This window comes from Myotis yumanensis, unplaced genomic scaffold (genome assembly GCF_028538775.1).
Source record: "Myotis yumanensis isolate MYYU_CA2020_CCGP unplaced genomic scaffold, mMyoYum1.0.hap1 SCAF_3, whole genome shotgun sequence".
Classification (NCBI taxonomy): domain Eukaryota; kingdom Metazoa; phylum Chordata; class Mammalia; order Chiroptera; family Vespertilionidae; genus Myotis; species Myotis yumanensis.
In genome coordinates this window covers 86,122,192-86,141,180 of record NW_027223754.1, presented here as the reverse complement: position 1 = coordinate 86,141,180, position 18,989 = coordinate 86,122,192, and the positions used below count along the sequence as shown (strand labels likewise).

The following is an 18,989-nucleotide window of genomic DNA, read 5'->3' as shown; positions in this document are numbered from 1 at the left end:
TACCAGATATTTACATTACAATTCATAACAGTAGAAAAATTACAGTTATGAAGTAGCAACGAAAATAATTTTATGGTTGGGGGTCACCACAACATGAGGAACTGTATTAAAGGGTCGCGGCATTAGGAAGGTTGAGAACCACTGGAGAGTGACCTTTTCTATGGTTATAGCCATCTCCCACACCATAACCTTGAAAATTGGAGATGACTAGAAAGCAAGAAAGACAGAGGAAGAGGGGAGGATGAGGAGGAAAGGGAAGGGGAAGTAAAGGTAGGAAATGAAAGAGATAAACAGAATATAATGAAGGAATAGACTGGGAATAATGAGAATAAAAAGAAACCAGATTCATAATTGCCTAAACTTGGAAGCAACTTAGATGTCAGTAGGTGAATGGATAAATAAACTATGGTACATCCAAACAATGGAATATTACTCCGGGCTAAAGAGAAATGAGCTATTAAGCCATGAAAAGACATGGAGGAATCTTAAAGGAACATTACTAAGTGAAAGAAGCAAATTCTGAAAAGGCTACATACACACTGTACAATTCTACTCTATGACCTTCTGATACAACTATGGGGACAGTAAAAAGATCAGAGGTTAATGGGGAGGAATGAACAGGGGAGCACATGTATTCACTTATTTATCACAGGATTTTAGAGCAGTAAAAATACTCTGTGTGATACATAAGTGAACACATATCACCAGACATTTGTCCAAACCCATAGGATACACAGCACCAGGAGTGAACCCTAATGTAAACTATGGACTTTGGGTGATGATGATGTGCCAATGGGAGCTCGGCAATTTTAACAAGTGTGCCCTCTGGTGAGGGCTGTTAATGGGAGAGAGTACGCATGCGTGAGGCAGGAAGTCTATGTGAAATCTTTGTAACTTCCCCTCTATTTTGCAGGAAACCTAAAACTGCTCTAACAAAAATAAACACGAAAGAAAAAGGCAGCGCAGCACCGCGTTAACTGGACCCAGCCTCCTCTCGCCTTTATTACTGCTTTGAGTTTAGGGAGGCCGATCATTCTGCTCAACAGGCACGAGCTAGTGGGTGAAGGCAGGCGAGGAAATCAAAAGGCAGGAGATTTTCTTCTGCCCAATAGGCTGTGCCCCCAGCTCGGTGCCTCTGTGCGCCTTGGCGGCCTCAGACCCTGGGGGGCTTCTTGGGGTCCTTGTTCTTGCCCGGCATGAAGGCGTACAGCTCCTCGATGAGCATCTCCATGCGGGCGGTGACCTCGGTCACCGTGTCGATGACCAGCTTCTGCTGCAGCTTCAGCTTGTTGTTCTCCCACAGCGCCTTGTTCTCCTCCTGGAACAGCCGGTGCTCCTCGCGCAGCACGTGCAGCGCGCGGTTCTCCTCCTGCAGGAGCCGGTTCTCCTCGCGCAGGACCTGCAGGCTCTGGTTCTCAACCCGCAGGGCCTGCAGCGCCTGGTTCATCTCCCGCAGCAGCTCCAGGGGCTGGCTGCCGTCCGCCAGGCCCGCGGCCGCCTGGCTCTCCTCCTCCCGGGAGGAGCCCGCCAGGTTGCTGACCATCTCGCGCAGGGCGCGCAGCGTCTTGGAGTCGTCCTGCGGGCTGGCGGGCCCCTTGGGCTCCTCGAAGGGGGAGAGGCCCGCGCCCGTGTCGGGCAGCAGCCCGGGGCCGTGCGGCTCCTCCAGGGGCGAGGGGGCCGGGTTGCTCTCCTCCGCGGGGCCGGGCTTCTCCTCCGTCGGGACCCAGTAGGCCTTTCTCTGCTCCAGCAGCTGCTGCAGGGCGCGGTTCTCCTCCCGCAGGAGCCGCAGGGCGCTGTTCTCCTGGCTGCGGTGCCCCTGCAGCGCCGGGTCCTTCTTCGCCGCCTCCGGGGCCGCGCTGTCCTTGCGCAGCAGCGGCGACGAGGCCCGGCTGTCCTCGCGGCCGGGCGACAGCTTCTGCTCCTCCCAGAAGACCTGCAGGATCTTGTTCTCCTTGCGGAGGGTCTTGTTCTCCTCGCGCAGGGCGCGGTTCTCCTCCCGCAGGCACTTGTTCTCGTCCTGCAGCAGGTACTCCTTGGCCAGCCGCTTGTGGTGCAGCTTGTGGTGGAAGGAGGACGAGGGGGAGAAGTAGGGCGACTGCAGGCGGCAGTTCTCGTTCACCCACCGCCCGTCCTGAAACACGAACATCTCGTCGCTGAGCTGCACGCGGGGAGGGTTGTAGTCCAGCTCCAGGTCCGCCTGGGAGGTGGGGCGCTCCATGGGGTCCAGGGGCACAGAGGAGAAGCGATTCAGCGGGTAGGAGTGCTGGCTGACCACCCTGCGGCTGGGCCTGGACAGGGCGGCCTGCCTCGGGCAGCGCGGGCTGGAGTACAGGTTGTGGAGCCTCAGGAAGGGCTCCGCCGTGCCTCTCTGCGGGAGAGAAGAGGAGGCCCAGAGTTAGTGAAGGGGCGGACACACCCTAGGCTGGCTGACAGCCCGCAATAACCCCCGCTGATGGTCTGGCCTGGCTCGGCCACAGTAGGCACTTTTGCCTCTTGGGGTCCTCACAAGGTACTGCAGTTGATGCTCATTATTCCCCGCAGTGCTGTTCTATGAAATTTCTGAGGACACTGAACCATGAATTATGATACTGAACCATGACTACTAGGTTAGGTTCCTGAGAGCCTCTGGTCACATTTTCACCCACCATTCAGCACATCGCCCATTTGTGTCTGTTGAGAGACACCTTATTTAATACGCATTGTTAATTCGTTAGCATTGAACTCTGACGACAGCACTGTAACTCACGCCTGAACAAAGTTCACCTGACGCCTGTTTTCTCTGTAAGGCACATCCCTGTCTTCGTGTGCTTGGGAAGACGAGAAAGCACTTCAGCATGATGCTCGAGGGTGATTTTCGGCAGTGAAATCACCAACAAAAAGCACGGAAATGTGAAAATCCTGGTACTAAATAAGCTGTGAAATAAACACTATTTCACAGTAGAAGAGCTGAAACAAGGCTCCTCACTGAGCACCTTTGCGGCAGGCACCTCAAGTGTTTCCTCACTCTGTGCGTGTCCGTGGATGGCCGCGGAAGTGCCATGAGTACTGATTTGGGAGTTACCAAAAATAAATTTAGTGGAAAAAAAATTAGGCGAATTTACAAACATGGATTCACCAATAATGAGAGTGACGGTTCTGTTGCTGATTCACATGTGAAATGAAGAGCTCTCTCGCCCTCCCTGAGACCCAGATTTTTCACCAGTAACAACAAGGTTGTCAAACTCCATGATCTCAAATTAGGCACCTTCCAACATTGAAAGTCAGAAAAAAGGGCCCCAAAAATGGAAATAATGCGTGCCCTGCTTGGTTCACAACACTTTGTGAGGATTGAATGAGAGAAGGAGTGCGAAAGTGATTTTAAAACTGCCAGGTGGCATAGAAATGTAAGATGTTATCCGGAAAAGTAGGCTTCACTAATGGAAGAATTCTGAGTTGCATTCAAAAAGTGGTGAACAGGTGAAATGCATCCTGGAGAAGACACAGCAACCGCAGCAATACATTTAAATAAAAATACGATCGTGATATTTACTTCTGAATACACTGAAAACATTTCATCCAAGTACATCGCAATGCTCTCCAAATACAAATTTCTTATTTCTTAGGTTACTTTCACTATTTTACAGATAGAGAAGATAGAAAATAAGTCAGGTTATATACTATATTTATATAGTGTATATTTGTATATCTCTACACATATACTGTGTGTGTGTGTGTGTGTGTGTGTGTACATAGAGATAATTTGCACAGTGTATAAGGTTGGTTAGAATTCCTTAAGACCCAACGAGCTAGACAAATAGATGGCACAGTTCTATGCCATTAACTTTACAATAAGCACATGTCATTAACTTTGTAAGGATGTGATTAATCTTCCAGATAGTGAGGGTGTGAGGACATTCTGTAATCACATCCTTATTTGCTTTAAATAAATCCAGCCTCCATAGTTTTTATATTTCTCAACTGGAAAAGCACATTGGCTCTTGTGGCTGAACCTATGATCAGAATGAACCTCATGGAGGCTAGTCCACACCATGTCCTTGTAAATTTAAGGTCCTTTGATCTAGATCTCTGGGAAGATTAGCCAAGGTCAACAAGGAATACAACTGGAGAGGTCCTCTCCATCCTCAAACTAGAAACAATGCAAGGCTCCGTCTCAGCAGCATCTTACTCTACACCAGTGGTTCTCAACCTTGGCTGCACATTGAATCACCTGGGATTCTTTATAAAATCCTGATTTCCAGAAGATAAGGCCCAGAAATCAGGATTTTAAAAAGATTCCCAGGTGATTCTAATGTGCAGCCAAGGTTGAGAACCACTGTTCTACACTATCTTATTATGGAAAATGCAGTTTTAGTCAATGGTGTGTATCCCAATCCTGAAAAGGAAAGGGAAGAAGGAAACAAATATTGAGCCTCAATTTTGTGCCAGGCCCTGAGCTGAGCATTCTATCTATCGAATTACCTCACGACACTGAATTTAAAAGGTTTTATTATTATTCCCATTTTACAGATGGAGAAACTGAAACTCAGATAAGTTAAATAACCTGTATCAGTTCACTTGCTAATCCACAAACCCAGTTCTGGTTCCCTGAACTTATATGTCTGAGGAATACACATGGGGGATTGCCATGGATTTATCAAAGGATTTGCAGTACTTTGGGGGTCAAGACACTTTTTCCTTACCTTTTCATTATAGAAAATTTCAAACATATATAAAAAGAAAAAGAGAATAATCTAATAATTATTAGATGTGTACATTGTTTCATGTACCCATCACCTAGCTTCAGTAATTATTAAATTGAGGCCACAATTATTTCATATATCCCATCAGCCAATTCCACAACCACTCCCTTGTCACTGGGTTGTTTTAAAGCAAAGTGTAGACATTGTCTCATTTTATCCATAAATAAATCAATGTGTATCTTTTAAACAAAACCACAATACCATTATCATCCTTTTAAAATTTAGCAATAATTTCTTAATATCAGCAATTACTGAGTCAGCGTTCAAATTTCCCTAATTGTCTTATTTCTTTTTTAGGATTGTTTGATTTCAATCAGAGAGATAGTCTTCTTGATATAAGTATATGTCCAAAGAGAAATGTATAATGCTTTATACCTGTTCAGAGAATCCCTGATGGCCTTTAAATCATCCTATTCAGCTGCCATTATTCTATATTCACTTTCTGAACTGGGTACTCAATGAATTTTCAACTGTCCCCTCAACAGAAATGCACTAAATAAAAACTTAATGTAAAGTGATGGTTCCCTAGCTATGGATAATCTGGTATCTGGGTCCTTATCTTTATGCATGCCATCAGGTGGCCTTAGTCACATCCTCTCACCTTTTGACCTTTGTTTCCACTTCTGTATAATGAGGGTCGGGGCATTACCTTTAAATACCCTCTTAGTCTAACTTTATCTGGTTCCACAGATCCATGTTTGTGAATAGGTACCACAATGCCCCCAGCAGAATTATTTTACTAACCTAGTTGACATCTTGTCCCCTCCCTTAAATGGTCAACACTTCCTAGCAAGACCCTGTTGCCTTCTCTGTTCCATGCCCACCACTCCTGATTCAGAAAATGTTGATGACTAATAGGTTCCTTTACTTCTTTACCCAGGAGACCAAATTCTCCCCTTATAACTGAGTCCTAATATCTTTCCTTCTATCTCCAGATAGGACCAAGAAAGAGATCAAATCCACTACTGACTCATGGCCTAGTCTTTTAGAACACAAAAACATCTTCACTTTAGCCTCATCTACCCAAGAATTTTAGCCTCATCTACCCAAGATGAGGCTAAAGTAAAGCAGCACCTTTTCTATTTCTGAAAGTGAGAAGATACTAAATATACAGGCATTTCAGATATGCCAAGAGTCCTGATTGAACTTTGGGAAAACATTATGCCAAGACAAATTCTTTCCTTCCCATTGATTTCCCTGATTGCAATCAGACCAGCTGAACTTGGTCCTCAAATGAAAGCTCTTTCCTGGCCTTGTGAAAACTCCTCACCCTAAGCTAGTCCCACTCTGAGTGTTATTGCACCAATTATTCTTCCACATTTATGTTAATGAATCAACTAATATTGCTTTAGCATCCGGTCTCAGACCTTACCCTCGGGGAACTTCTAGTCAATTTAAAAAGTCAGTTATTAGCACCAACTATTTTTGGTGCAAATGAGAGAGGTCAAAGTTCCACAAGCATTAATGCAGGCAGTAAGGATGGGGATCCGTGGCTGGACACCTGGAGAGTCCTGGCTTTGCACTGTATGAGTGCATGACCTTTTAAAATATTTTCATTTCCATGCTTATATTTCCATGTATAGGATATGTGGATACTAACATGATTCAGAGTCACCCCGTGTTTGTGCAGGTTGTACAATGACAGACTCCAGAGGGTGCTATTTGCAACTGTAGTTGCAGTGCACAACCTTACTATAAATGCTGTCCCACCGCAGTTTATTGTAGAATTCAAAATAAAATAATAAAATGTGATATTTTCTTTGTTTTTAGTGAGCTACAGAAATGCAAGGATGTACTTCAGTTAGAAAGATAAGTTGTTTAGCATTTCCTTAGAGAAAGATTTATAGAATAAGAAAAAGAAAATAACACTTACTGAATGACTATTATATGACAACTAGAGGCCCAGTGCATGAAAATTCATGCACTGGAGGGGGGCTCCCTCAGCCCAGCCTGCCCCCTCTCACAGTCCGGGAGCCCTCAGGGGCAGGAGGCAACCTGATGATCAGGATAAGGCGACGCCCTATCACACCTCTGCTGCTGCTACTACCACTGCCAGCAGTGCAAGCCTCGGCCGGCCCTGGTTACCTGAACCTTGGGCAGCCCTGGGCAGCTGGGCAGCCACCATCTGAGGCTTGCCTGTGCCTTGGGCTGGCCCTGAGTAGCTGAGGGGCTGAGGAGACTGGGGGACTCCGGAGGCAGGCGCATGGAGCTAGGCCCGCCTGGGGGTGGGCCCAGCTTTGGCATACGCCTGCCGCCCTGGCTGGGCTGAGGGGACTGGGCACCACCATCTTGTGGCTGTGGGTGCAGCCATCTTTGAGGGCATGCAGCTAATTAGCATATTCCCTCCTTATTTGCTGTGGGCGCCACCATATTTGGGGGTGGGGCATTTAATTAGCATATCCCTCCTTATTGGCTGTGGGCACCACCATCTTTGAGGGCGGGGCGGTCAATTAGCATATTTCCTCCTTATTGGCTGTAGGCACTGCCATCTTTGCCACAGCGTGTCATATCATATGACTATATGATAATTGATTTCCACATTCATAGTTAATGTCTTACCAAAAAGAGCCACCCATGGTTCTACCTCAGATCACATAGCCAAGAAGGGGGCAAAGCCATGGTTTAAAACCAGGCTGACTCAAATGGCATGCTCATCCTAGCCCCTCACAAAGGCCAGATGCTTTATTTTGTATCTGTCGATATAATTACTTTGCAGTGGTTCTCTTATGTTCTGTCCTGTCTTCTCCCTAGGTGAATAAATTGCAGCTCTCTAAGACAGTGACCTGTTCCTTTTTTTTTTTTTACATCCTTAGTCCTGGAAATTAGAACAGCACATTTCATATACAGTGGAGGCGTAATGAGTCCTTGCTAATCAAACCAAAATGCACTGAAAGCTGAGGAGGAGCTATTAGGTTGAAATATGTGAAACTGTTAGCATTGTGCCATTTTTGGCTTACAAAAGAGGTGATTTTGTTTGTCTTAATATACTAGTGTATTTGATAAAGCTATGTCCTCATTTCAATTCATATATTTAAACTGCAGAGCTGCTGCTGCATAATATAAGTGGTATAACAGTGGAAGTCTCCTCATGTGAATCTCACAAAACTGTAGGTTCATCTATGTAGCTCTTCAGCTGTCCCCTGCATACAAATGCCTCGGGCATGCTGGTTGTCTATATCACCATCTTAAACCTATAATATAATGAGTGCTGAGGCCGAAAATTCTCAGTAACTTTGGGCTCAAATGTCCCATATCTTTGAGTGCTCTTCAGAAAGTCACTTAGCTACTCTGAATGTCACCTCTAAAATGAACCTAAATGTAGCTGGTCTACCTGTTTTCTTAAGTTGTTCTGAGAGGCCAAGAAAGTGGTAGGCAAGCTGTCATAAAGACCAGATGGCCAGATCTACTTGTAAGGCTTAAACAAAATTCCTGGCCTATAGCAAATGCTGAATATATTTCTTTACAAAAGGACTTCCAAAACGTGAGCATTTGTGCTAAGCAAATACATGAGGTACAAAATCCCAGGCCTCCTTAGCCTGTGTTTGAAGCCAGCTCCTTCTCAGGAGGTCACCTTGACCAGTGGTCTCACTGGGTTGGTTTTGTAAGCTAAATTATTCTGTCCTTGATGTCCTTGAGCCCTGACAAAAGATAGGAGCCAACAAAAAGCCCCTGGAACATCCCTGAAAGTTCTGCTAAGCCTGGAGGCTGAGCCTCTGACAGCAGGTCCAAGTCCCCAGAGCAGCTTGGCCCAGGAAGATTGTCTCCTCCCTGACCATTGGGAAATGCTTTCACAATAAGACATATCCAGTAAGAGGGAGAGGAAACAGTTGGCTTCTTCCTGGGAGAATGGGATATGAGGATGGATGGAGGAGAGAAATACAATTGGCTACGAGGTTCATGATACCTTCCCTTCAGGCCTTATTAGGAAGGTGACCAAGAGACTAGAGACTCTGCCCTCAGGAGAATGTGCTCATAGTTGTAACCTAAGATGTGTTTATGCTGGGGATTCAAGAAGAGCCCTGGGCACAAATCCTTCATAGATGCCTGAATCTCACCTATGGATGGGAATTGTTCCTTAGCATCATGCCTGGCCTTCTCCCTGTCATTTCCTTCTTAAATATAAGTGATCCTGGAAGAAAAATGTTTGAAATCACCAACAACTGGGTGCCTTTGTCAGATCACCAGCCTCCTGGCAAGTGGAGAGAACAGAGGAAGAGTGGTCAATGGTGGGGGAGAAGAAGCAAAGGGTAAGGAGGTGGGTGATAAGACCAATGTCTCTTACTGATGCTACGGCATTTCTAAGGAACAGGACTCTCTGTGTGGGACCTTTTGGGGTGGAGTTCCTGGGGTTGGTGGCTTCCCATCTAAATGGGTTTAGGGACAGGACTGGCCAGGCTTACCTAACACTGAAGTTCTCTCCACTCCTGGAACAGTGTGGCTACCACACACCAGAAGAGATGTCCAAAGCCTAGTAGATTCCAAGACTATTAACCAAGTTTTTTAAACACCTACCTTGCCAACAGTACTGAGGGTTACAATCAAAGAGCATTCAGCCATCTGAGGTACTTACAGGCATAGGAAGCTGAGAGGCCCAGGATGCTAGAAGGAAGAGCCAGATATGCTACTAATTTTCAGATGAGGTGACAAGGCTGAAGCTCATTATCAGCTCCCTATACCATGTTAAAATCAATGTTGATTTTAATGCAAATAGGTAAGAGGATAATTCACAGGTGAATGTAATTGATTTTAATAAATTATAACATTAAGAGCAAAGAGGATAAATATGTCATCATGTATGGTAGTTTCAGCTAATTGCTTAACACAGAATCTCATGAAATCAAATTGGCAGAGATATTGGTATTGTCAGCAGACTCCATAACTTCCAAAGAACAAGCCCAAACAAATGGGATTGAGAAAAGGAAAGTGGAGGAATGAGGGGGCCCTGGAGGGTGCTTTCAGAGTATAGATACTTCATTAATGATCTAGTAGTAAACATCTTCATGAAATTCACAGATAGTGCTCAGATGGGGAAACAGGAATGCCTGTGAGAACTGAATCATTATAAATATATGTACCAAAGGAACCAGGAGGTCAGCTAGCTTGGGCAGGAAATAACACTGATGGCTTGCAACTTAATGTGCTGAAGGGAAATAGATCAGAAAACACAAATATTTAATATGAGGAAGAAAAACTAGAAATCAGTAAGACCTGGAAAGACCTAAGGGTGATAACAATTAGTGAGTCATAGGCATTTGCCATGTAATTGAGGAGCCCCAATGCCCAGCATGATTGGGAACTGGGAGGCCAAAGGCACTTTCTGGAGACACAGAGCTGCTGATGCAATTCCCTTCTAAAACAAATGGACTCAGTTCCAGAATAAAACAGCATGTGACAGATACATGCAGGAAGGTCAGGTGCAAACAGTAAGATGCAGGGAGAGGAAGCACTATCTATAAAAGCAAGAGAAGAAGCAGAAGGCTAAGGCATGGCCTGGCCCAGCCAGGTGGCATATTCCCAACTTGTGGTGTAGCAGAGTGAGTGGGCATTAACCTGGGTTTAAGGCCCTAACTCCAGCTCTGCTGTTATTAGTAGGGTTCCTGGGGTTCCCAGTTCCTGTACTTGTATAATCTCTGCCTCATACTTGCATGGCCCAGGGCTCAACACATGATCAAATCAGTGCTCGGTCAGATAGTTCTCCTTCCCCTTGTTAACCACATCAATCCCTTTCCCCAAGCCTGGAGGAGATCCGACGAATTCATTGGTCCCTCTCACAGCCCTAGTGGTGGCACAGTTCAGGTAATCTAAACTTATAGATCACCATACCCCTCCCCCAGTGCACCAGCCTAGAACATCCTGGCAGGTGTGTGAAACCTGGTACATGACTTATGTCCCCATGGCAGGTGTACCCATGATGCCATATCTGCCCATAAGGAGCACTTGTGCCCAGGGCAGCAGGTATCCTCCCATCCCATGCCTTCCATGCATTCCTGGACCCTAGCAGGGGCATCGGGTCCTGCAGCACAGGAAGTGGATGGCCCAGAACAAGCTCGAGTCTTTTTAAACCACTCTCCAGTTCTGTTCTCTTTCTCTCCTCCGCCATGCTGGGTTGTTTCTGGGAGGCTGGCAGGGAGAGTTATGCTAGGTTGAAGACTTTCATAACTCTTTATCACATAATCACTATTTCAAACCCTATTCTGACCCCCATGCCCAACTCATCTTCAGGTTGGTACCCTCTGCCAGTCCCTTAACAAAACAAACATTGATTTATATAAGCTGCGAACAAACCAAAGGAGCAACACCCATCATCAGGCGAGTAGTGGCCAATAGACCTGCATGTGTATTTTATGTGGAAAGACTCAAACCTAAAACAAGGTTCCTACAGTTGCAGGAACCTTGTGGGCAAGCCATCCTGTCTAATGATCAGGATGAAGTGAGCTTATGTTCTAAGCTTCATGAGCTGAAACAGAGAAGTAGCTGTTCACTACAAAGTTATAGAGCAATGTGAAAACAAATAGCCAGAATGCTTTTTTGTCCTGTATGTGTCCTCCTGCTGAACATACTTGCCTAGAATGTTACAGTTACCTCCACCTGTGGAAAGAATGCTGAAGGTTTTCTTTCTAATCTTGTTCTTTTCAAAACATGTAACACTGGTAATCAATAATGTCCCTCCACATCCCTGGACAGAGGTTTCAGATAGTTACCTCTGCATTGGACTCCTCCATCCTACATTTCAGCCCCTTTGGTTGCACTGCCATGGTCTTCCAACAGGGCCTTAGGTGACTCTGTGGAGAAGTAAGGTTGCCCCCTTTGTGACATAGCAGCAGTCGACACAATCCAATCAGAAGAACCCCGCCAAGGAAACGGCTGCTTAGCAGAAGGAGAACTGAGAATCTCCAGCCTGTCAAGACTTCATCCTTTCATTGGTCTCTATTCTGAATCCCTTATGCCCACCCCCTTACAATCTGTCTTGGGTGAACAGCAGGCCTTCACTCTCTTGACATTTCCAAATGACCCTGTATCCCGGTGTATGTACTAGGTTTTCTTCTCATGGATTGAGTTATATGTATTTGATTACAAGCCCCAGTTCTGATTCTCCTCCAAAAATCCAGAGTGGTGGCACGAGTACCAAAATACCTAATTTTCAGAAGATTGGCTTATTTCAGAGTGTCACGTGTTAGGGCTGGAAGGTCTTATCAGATCACTTAACCCACCCTCTTCAGTCAAGGAATGAGGGGACCCAAGACCCACAGTGGCCAAGTGGCCTCCCTGACACACACAGCTGGTTGGCAGCTGACACACAACTAAAATGAAGGTCTTGACTACTCTATAGACGTCATTCTATAACATCTTGCTAGAGTTTTGAAAGAGGAGGTTTTGAAAGAGGAGGGATATACTGGTTAAAACTGATACTTTACATCCTTCTGTGATTATCCATACCTGAGGTAGAACCACATTGATTGGAATTTCTAGGTTTTCAGGTCTGGTATCTCTTTTTCTTGTAAAATGTGGCCTTGAGTGCTGTGGAAAAGAGAAAATAAGATGTCTGCTTCCCAGCTCATCATCTGGGCCTCAATCTCTCATCTGTAAAACACAGGAGTTTCTACTCACTTACCTCCTCTTGTAAATTATGTACATTATGAAAAACTGAGTTTGAAAGAATGTGAAGATGATATCTGATAAGGGGCTTTATCAACATCTGAACAAAAGTTAAGATAGGTATTGTGGTTGGTGTTAAAGCCTTCCAAAAGCCTTTGGAGCAGAGATACCTACACCTAGTATCTTTTTAAGATTATTATTTTTATCTCAAGTAAGAAGCCATACCAATGTTAGGTGCCAGGTATAGGTCCTATGCAGAAGTTGGTCACCAAAACACTCAGAACATTCCAGAGGTGACATCACAAAACAATATAGTGCTTTTCAAGGTTCATGGTCTCTGTCTCTGAGCATCTCAGGCAGGAATGAGGCATCTGGCAGTCAGAAAAACTCACCCTGGTGTGTCTACTTGCCTGGTCAGGGTCAGTGTGACACATAATAGTCCAAACACTAGCCCCCTGTTTGGTCATTCTGGCTGCCATGTGCATCCCTCCTGCTAGGCTGGGCTCAGATCCCTATCCTTTCTTCAGAGGTGGCATCGTCTACTTGTAATTGGATTACTCAACAGGAAGGAACCCAAACTGAATTCTTTCCAGACTGAGGAAAAATGAAATGCAGTATGTTTTCTGACACCAACCAGTTCTCCAATTCTCTGACACCAGCTGGACATCCTGAAATTCCATTCAATTCTAACACAATCTATCTGTAGTTAGAATCGGATCCCAAAGTTAACGGCTTGTTCCCACAAGACTGCCCCTAATTCAGATGCCTGGGCCACCAGTATTTCTGACTACTGGCTACATCAGGGATTCCCACAACCCCCTCCTCGGGTTTGATGATTCTGTAGAATAGCTCACAGAACTAAAAAAAATAACAACCACACTTTACTTACAATTACTGTTTTATTATAAAAGATGCAGCTTGGGAACAGCCAAATGGAAGAATTGCTTAGGGCAAGACAGAGAGAGATGTAAACCTTCCATCCTTATTCACTGACACGTCAGCCTCCCAGCATCTCCATGTGTTCACTAACCTAGAAGCTCTCCAAACTCTGTTGATTAGGTGTTTTTATGGAGGTTCCACCACATGGTCATGATTGATTAAATCATTGGTCTTTGGTGATTGAAAATTTCCAGCCCATGGCCATCCCCTTTTCCAGAGGTGGTGCACAGGGGGCTGACAGTACCCACCCTCTAACCACATGGTTGATTCACCTGGCAATCAGCTCCAATCCCAAAGCTATCTAGGGGCCTCACTAGGAGTCACCTCATTAGCATACACTTATGTGCTCCAAAGGGGCTCCTTATGAATAATAAAAGACACATCTATCACTCAGGATATTTTAAGGGTTTTAGGAGCTCTGTACCAGGAACTAGGAACAAAGACCAAATATATATTTTTATTCTGCCATATGTATAAACTGCATCAAGACCACAATGCTGACATCTGAGCTTTGTGAAGGGGGTAGCCCCGCCCCATGACCTCAATTTTGTCCACTCTTTTGCCTCTAGTGACTGTTAGTGCAAGCCCTCTTGTGTATCTTGAGCCTCGACTAAGGCAGAGAGCTCCAATTCCGCATTATTATGCCATATGCAGGGGAAGAGAGTGGTAAGTCAAGGTCAGCAGATTCAAGGACACCTAAATGCCCAATGGAGTCTCCCACACCCAAGTTACAAGCAAGTATCACTCTAAGAAAATCTAATATACAGCAATTCAAATATAAAGCAAGAAGGTAATTAATCACATGATCAAAGAATTCCTCATTTTAAATGGGAATTTCTCCAAGGGTGTTTTTTTTAATTGAAATTAAAATTTTGTCTTTAAATTGTAGTTATAAACACACAACATTAAATTTACTATCTTACATATTTGTAAGTATACAGTTCAGTAATGTTAAGTATATTCACATTGCTGTGCAATAGAACTTTTTCATCTTGCAAAACTGAAACTCTATGGCCATTAAACACTAACCCAACACCCGCCCCACCCCCTACATCTCCCCTGCCCTGGCAACCATCTTTCTACATTCTATTTCTATGATTTTGACTATTTTAGATACCTCATATAAGTAGAATCATACAGTATTTGTCCTTTTGTGACTGGCTTAATGGCTTAGCATCATGTCTTCAAGATACCTTCATATCAGGCATGTGACAGGATGTCTTTTTTTAAGCTGTGTAATATTCTTTTTTATTTATATACCACATTTTATTTATCCGTTGATGAACATTTGTACTGTTTTAACTGTTACTATTGTGAATAATGTTGCAATTAACACAAGTACGCAATATCTCTTTGAGATCCTGCTGGAATTTTTTTGGATATATACCCAGAAGTGGGATTGCTGAATCATATTCAGTTTTATTTTTACTCTTTTGAGAAATCCCTGTACTTTTTTCCACAGCAGCTGCACCATCATTTGACATTCCCACCAACAATACATAAGGGTTCCAAGTTTTCTGCATCCTCGTCAATATTCATTGTTTTCTGTTTCTCCAAGGTTTTCTTTCTTTTTTTTAATTCTCACCCAAGTATATTTTTAACAATGATTTTAGACAGAACAGAAGGGAGGAGAGAGAGAGAAAGAGAGAGAGAGAGAGAGAGAGAGAGAGAGAGAGGAAGAGAGAGAGAGAGAGATGGGAGAGACACATTGATTGGTTGCTCCTGCACACACCCTGACTGGGGTTGGGAATTGAACATGAAACCGAGAAAACACAGTTCAGTTTTCTCTTATACACACATCTCATTAAACCACCTTCACATCTATCTTTGAGGATGAGCTAGGAAGACAAAACAGAGAAGGAAGTAGCTGTTTTCATTTACTAGGGCAGCCCAAACAAAGGGCCATGAACTGAATAGCTTAAAACAATAGAAATTTGTTGTCTCACAGTTCTGGGGGCCAGAGGTTCAAAATCAAGGTACTGGCAAACCTATGCTCCCTCTGAAACCCGGAGAATTCTTCCTCACCTCTTCCTAGTTTCTGTGGTTGTTGGAAACCCTTGGTCTTCCTTAACTTACAGAGTAGCATTTCAGCCTCTGCCTCTGTCATCACATAGGTTTTCCCCTCAAGCGTCAGTATCTGTTCTCTTCTTATAATATGACCAGTTATATTGGGTTAAGGTCCACCCTACTCCTGTATAACCTCATCTTAGCTAATTATATTTGCAATGACACTATTTCCAAATCAGATTCAGTTCTGAGGTATTAGGGGTTATGACTTCAACATACCTTTTGGGGAGGACAAAATTGAATTCATAACAGAAACGAATATTAACTGAACACCTAGTGAGCATCAGCATTGTGCTCAGCACTTGATATGTTATTTCACTGCATTAGAGTCACTGCTATGTAGGCAGGTCCTACCATCCATCGTTGGGATATAGTCCACCCTTGGGGGTCCCTAAACCCATCATGTGGCCCATCTCCAGCAGATAGAACCTCTTCCTCCCACAGAAGGCACCTCTAGTGCCAAGGAGCACATGCTCTACCCCATGGACAAAAGACTCTGCCAATAAGCCGGATGTATTTTATTACTATTATATATTATTTATATGTGTTATTTACATTATACTATTTTGCCTACTCTTACTCCCACTGCCTTCCCTGATCTTTTGGCCATCTGGCCCCTAGTTCCCTCCAGGGTGATAAAATCCTTACCCCAGGCCTGTCCTGAGGCCATATCTAGAAAACTTACCCCATTTAAGTTCCTTGGTGGTTTTCTAAAGTTTTATCTGTGATATCATGGGAAGCTTATGGTACAGTTCATCCTAGAAAGGAAGTCTTACTATTGGATGATCACCAAACTCCTAGGGTCCAGGCAATGGTGCAAATCATTTCATTCCCCACTGCACCACCAAATGGTCAACCAGAGATCTCCTCTGATGGATGTCCGGGGTCTGTCTCTTTGTAGGCTCTCTCCTTCCTCACCTCTGCCATAGTCTTTTGCCTCTCTCTTCAGAGGCCTGGCCCCCAGGTAAAGGGGCAGCCACCATATCTGGCTGATAGTGATGGCTCTCAGAGCATAATAGTAACTCATCACCCACCATTATCTGATCAAAGACCCTACCTACTCTATCCTGTGAGGGAAAGTGCTGGGGTAATGAAAGAAAGCAATGAACACCTGGACAGTCCTGCCACATTAGCATGAAAATAACTTCTTTTCCTAAACTCAAAGGGCTGTCATTAACAAGAATGAATGAGATGCAAATAGCAAGGTCATGGACACTGGCGTCAGTCAGCAGACCTTTGTGCAAATCTGAAGGCCAAGAAATAATTACCATGTGTCTTAGTAAGCTCTGTGTGCTATAAGAAAATACCATAGACTGGATGGCTTAGACAACAAACATTTATTTCTTATAGTTCTGGAGACTGGGAGTCCAAGATCAAAGTGCCAGAAGATTTGGTTCCTGATGAGACCCATTTCCTGGCTTGCAGATGGCCACCTTCTCGCTGTGTCCTGACATGATGGAGAGTTCTGATTTGTTTTGCTCTTTTATAACACACTAATCCCATCCATAAGACTTCAGCTGAACCTAAATGAAAAGCCAAACCTCCAAATACCATCACACTGGGGGAGTAGGGCTCCAAAATAGGAATTTTGAAGGGACACAAATATTCAGTTCATAACACTATGTGACTTGGGCAAGTCCCCCTACCTCTCAGAAGTTCAATTTCCTCATCCCCAAAATGAGGAAATTATATCTAATTTTAAATAACCCACACAAAGCAGCCAACACTTAGCAACCTCTCAATAAATAAGCATTGTTTTAGCACCCTCGTACAAAATTGCCTTGCTCCCTTTGTCTCAAGCAGCTTATTCAGAATTGGTCCGAGATTAAAAAACTTGATATTGCAACTTGTGTGAGGGCTTGTTTGTATGCTTTCTGATTGACTTGCTTTTTGTCTTTAAGGGAAGAGCATTGTGAGCTGGGCCAGTCTGGTACTGGCATCTGCCATTGCCCGTTAGCTGGGTTCCTTCCTCTTCTGCAGGCTGCATGCATCCATGACTCAGTACTGAGAGGCCTCCTTGAGATTGCACCCAAAATGCCTGTCATTACTCAGATTAACACCATCATCAATCATCTATGTTCTGTGAGCATCCACAATCGGTGAACGCTACCCAGAGCTCAGAGGTAGGCATGCCTCATGGGTTTCTAATCTAAACAGACAGGTAGAGCAGAAACAAAGGAAAGGGCAAGCATGCAGCTGAGACTCTCTAGGCTTTCCTCGCCTGCAACTGTCTGATGATGAACCACAGGGAAGAATTCAACAAACAGGATGGTCTATTAGAGAGCACAGGGTCTCCTGCCCTACCAGGAGTCAGAGGTGGGCATCAGGGGTATGTTCTAACCTTTCTCTCCTTCTCATTTGTCAAAGGGATGGGAAGTTGCACAATGTAGTAAATCATCATGATGCCTTTCATCTCCAAATTGCATGATGTGCTTGGGAGTATTTGTTACTTTTGCTACTTAGGGCAGAGGCTAGCTCTACCCTGGAGCCAGAGGAGCAGCCCAAACACAGCAAAGCTTTGGGCCAAGCTGCTCCTGGGACAGGCTGGGAGCTCTCACCTTCTGAAGAAGCAGAAGGCAGCAGCTAGGAAGAGCAAAAGAGTCTGCCAATGAGTCTATCTGGCAACAAATAAAGATCAAGTGTTGGAAAAGTCTGAGTGGTAAGAAAGTAAAAATATAGCATGGAAGCTACTGAAGTGAATGGTTGCTATTGATAGAAGAATCACTCACATTTGTGGGAATATTGAAAGAACCAAAAAGGTGGGCAATCCTGGAAAGTAGGGCAGTTGGCACTTTCAAGTTCCAGAGCTAAACAGCGTGGTAAATCCTTTTTGGTAAAGTTAGAAAGAAGACCATATGCAGGACAGGTCCCCATAAACAACATGGAAACTTGGGGGTCTCTAGAGCTGTGTGGCATCCTTACAAATCTCCCTCCTCAATCTAAAAGCCACTAGAAATCCCTTCAAAGTTCTGACATTTTCTTAATATTAGTTCATCTGTTTACTTGATCCACGAGTGAGGCCTGTCCAGTTTGGCTCAGTGGTTGGAGTGGCAGCCTGTGGACCAAAGGATCATGGGTTCGATTCCCAGTCAAGGACATGTACCTGGGTTGCAGGTTCCCCAGTCCCAGTCGGAGTGCATGGGGAGAGCAACTAATCGATGTGTCTCTCACATCGATGTTTCTCTCTCTCCTCCTCCTCCTCCTCCTACCTCCCTTCCACTCTCTAGAAATCAATGGAAAAAATATCTTTGCTTGAGAATTAAGAAAAAAAAAGACTATGATATGTGTAATGTAAAACAAAAAATAACAAAGGAATTAATAAACTCACAGATACAGACAATGGAATGATGAGAGAAAGGAGGGTAGGGGACGGCAAATTGGGTAAAGGGGATAAAATATATGGGTGACATGGAAACTAGACTTCAGGTGGTGAGCACACTATAGAGTGCATAGATGTTGAATTATAATGTTGTAAACCTGAAATTTATATAATGTTATTAACCAATGTTACCTCAATAATGTTTTTTTTTTAAAAAGACATCTAGCCTTGGCTAGTGTTTCTCAGAGGTTAGAGCATTGACCTGGGCACCAAAGGGTTGTGGGTTCGATTCCTGGTCAAGGGCATGTACCTGGCTTTCAGGTTAGATC

General features: G+C 44.3%; 1 protein-coding gene across 2 annotated transcripts; it reads right to left on the bottom strand.

The window, feature by feature from the left end:
• Positions 1-1,153: 1,153 nt before the first annotated feature.
• CBY2 (chibby family member 2) lies at positions 1,154-12,635 on the bottom strand. 2 transcript variants are annotated; one of them, XM_070407465.1, is made up of 3 exons: positions 12,561-12,635; positions 12,177-12,257; positions 1,154-2,368 (listed from the first exon to the last, which is right to left on the bottom strand). In XM_070407465.1, the coding sequence occupies exons 1-3, from the start codon at positions 12,633-12,635 to the stop codon at positions 1,154-1,156; spliced, it is 1,371 nt and encodes a 456-aa protein (XP_070263566.1). The 2 variants fall into 2 exon arrangements, with proteins under 2 accessions (XP_070263566.1, XP_070263567.1); XM_070407466.1 differs by lacking the exon at positions 12,177-12,257.
• Positions 12,636-18,989: the final 6,354 nt, after the last annotated feature.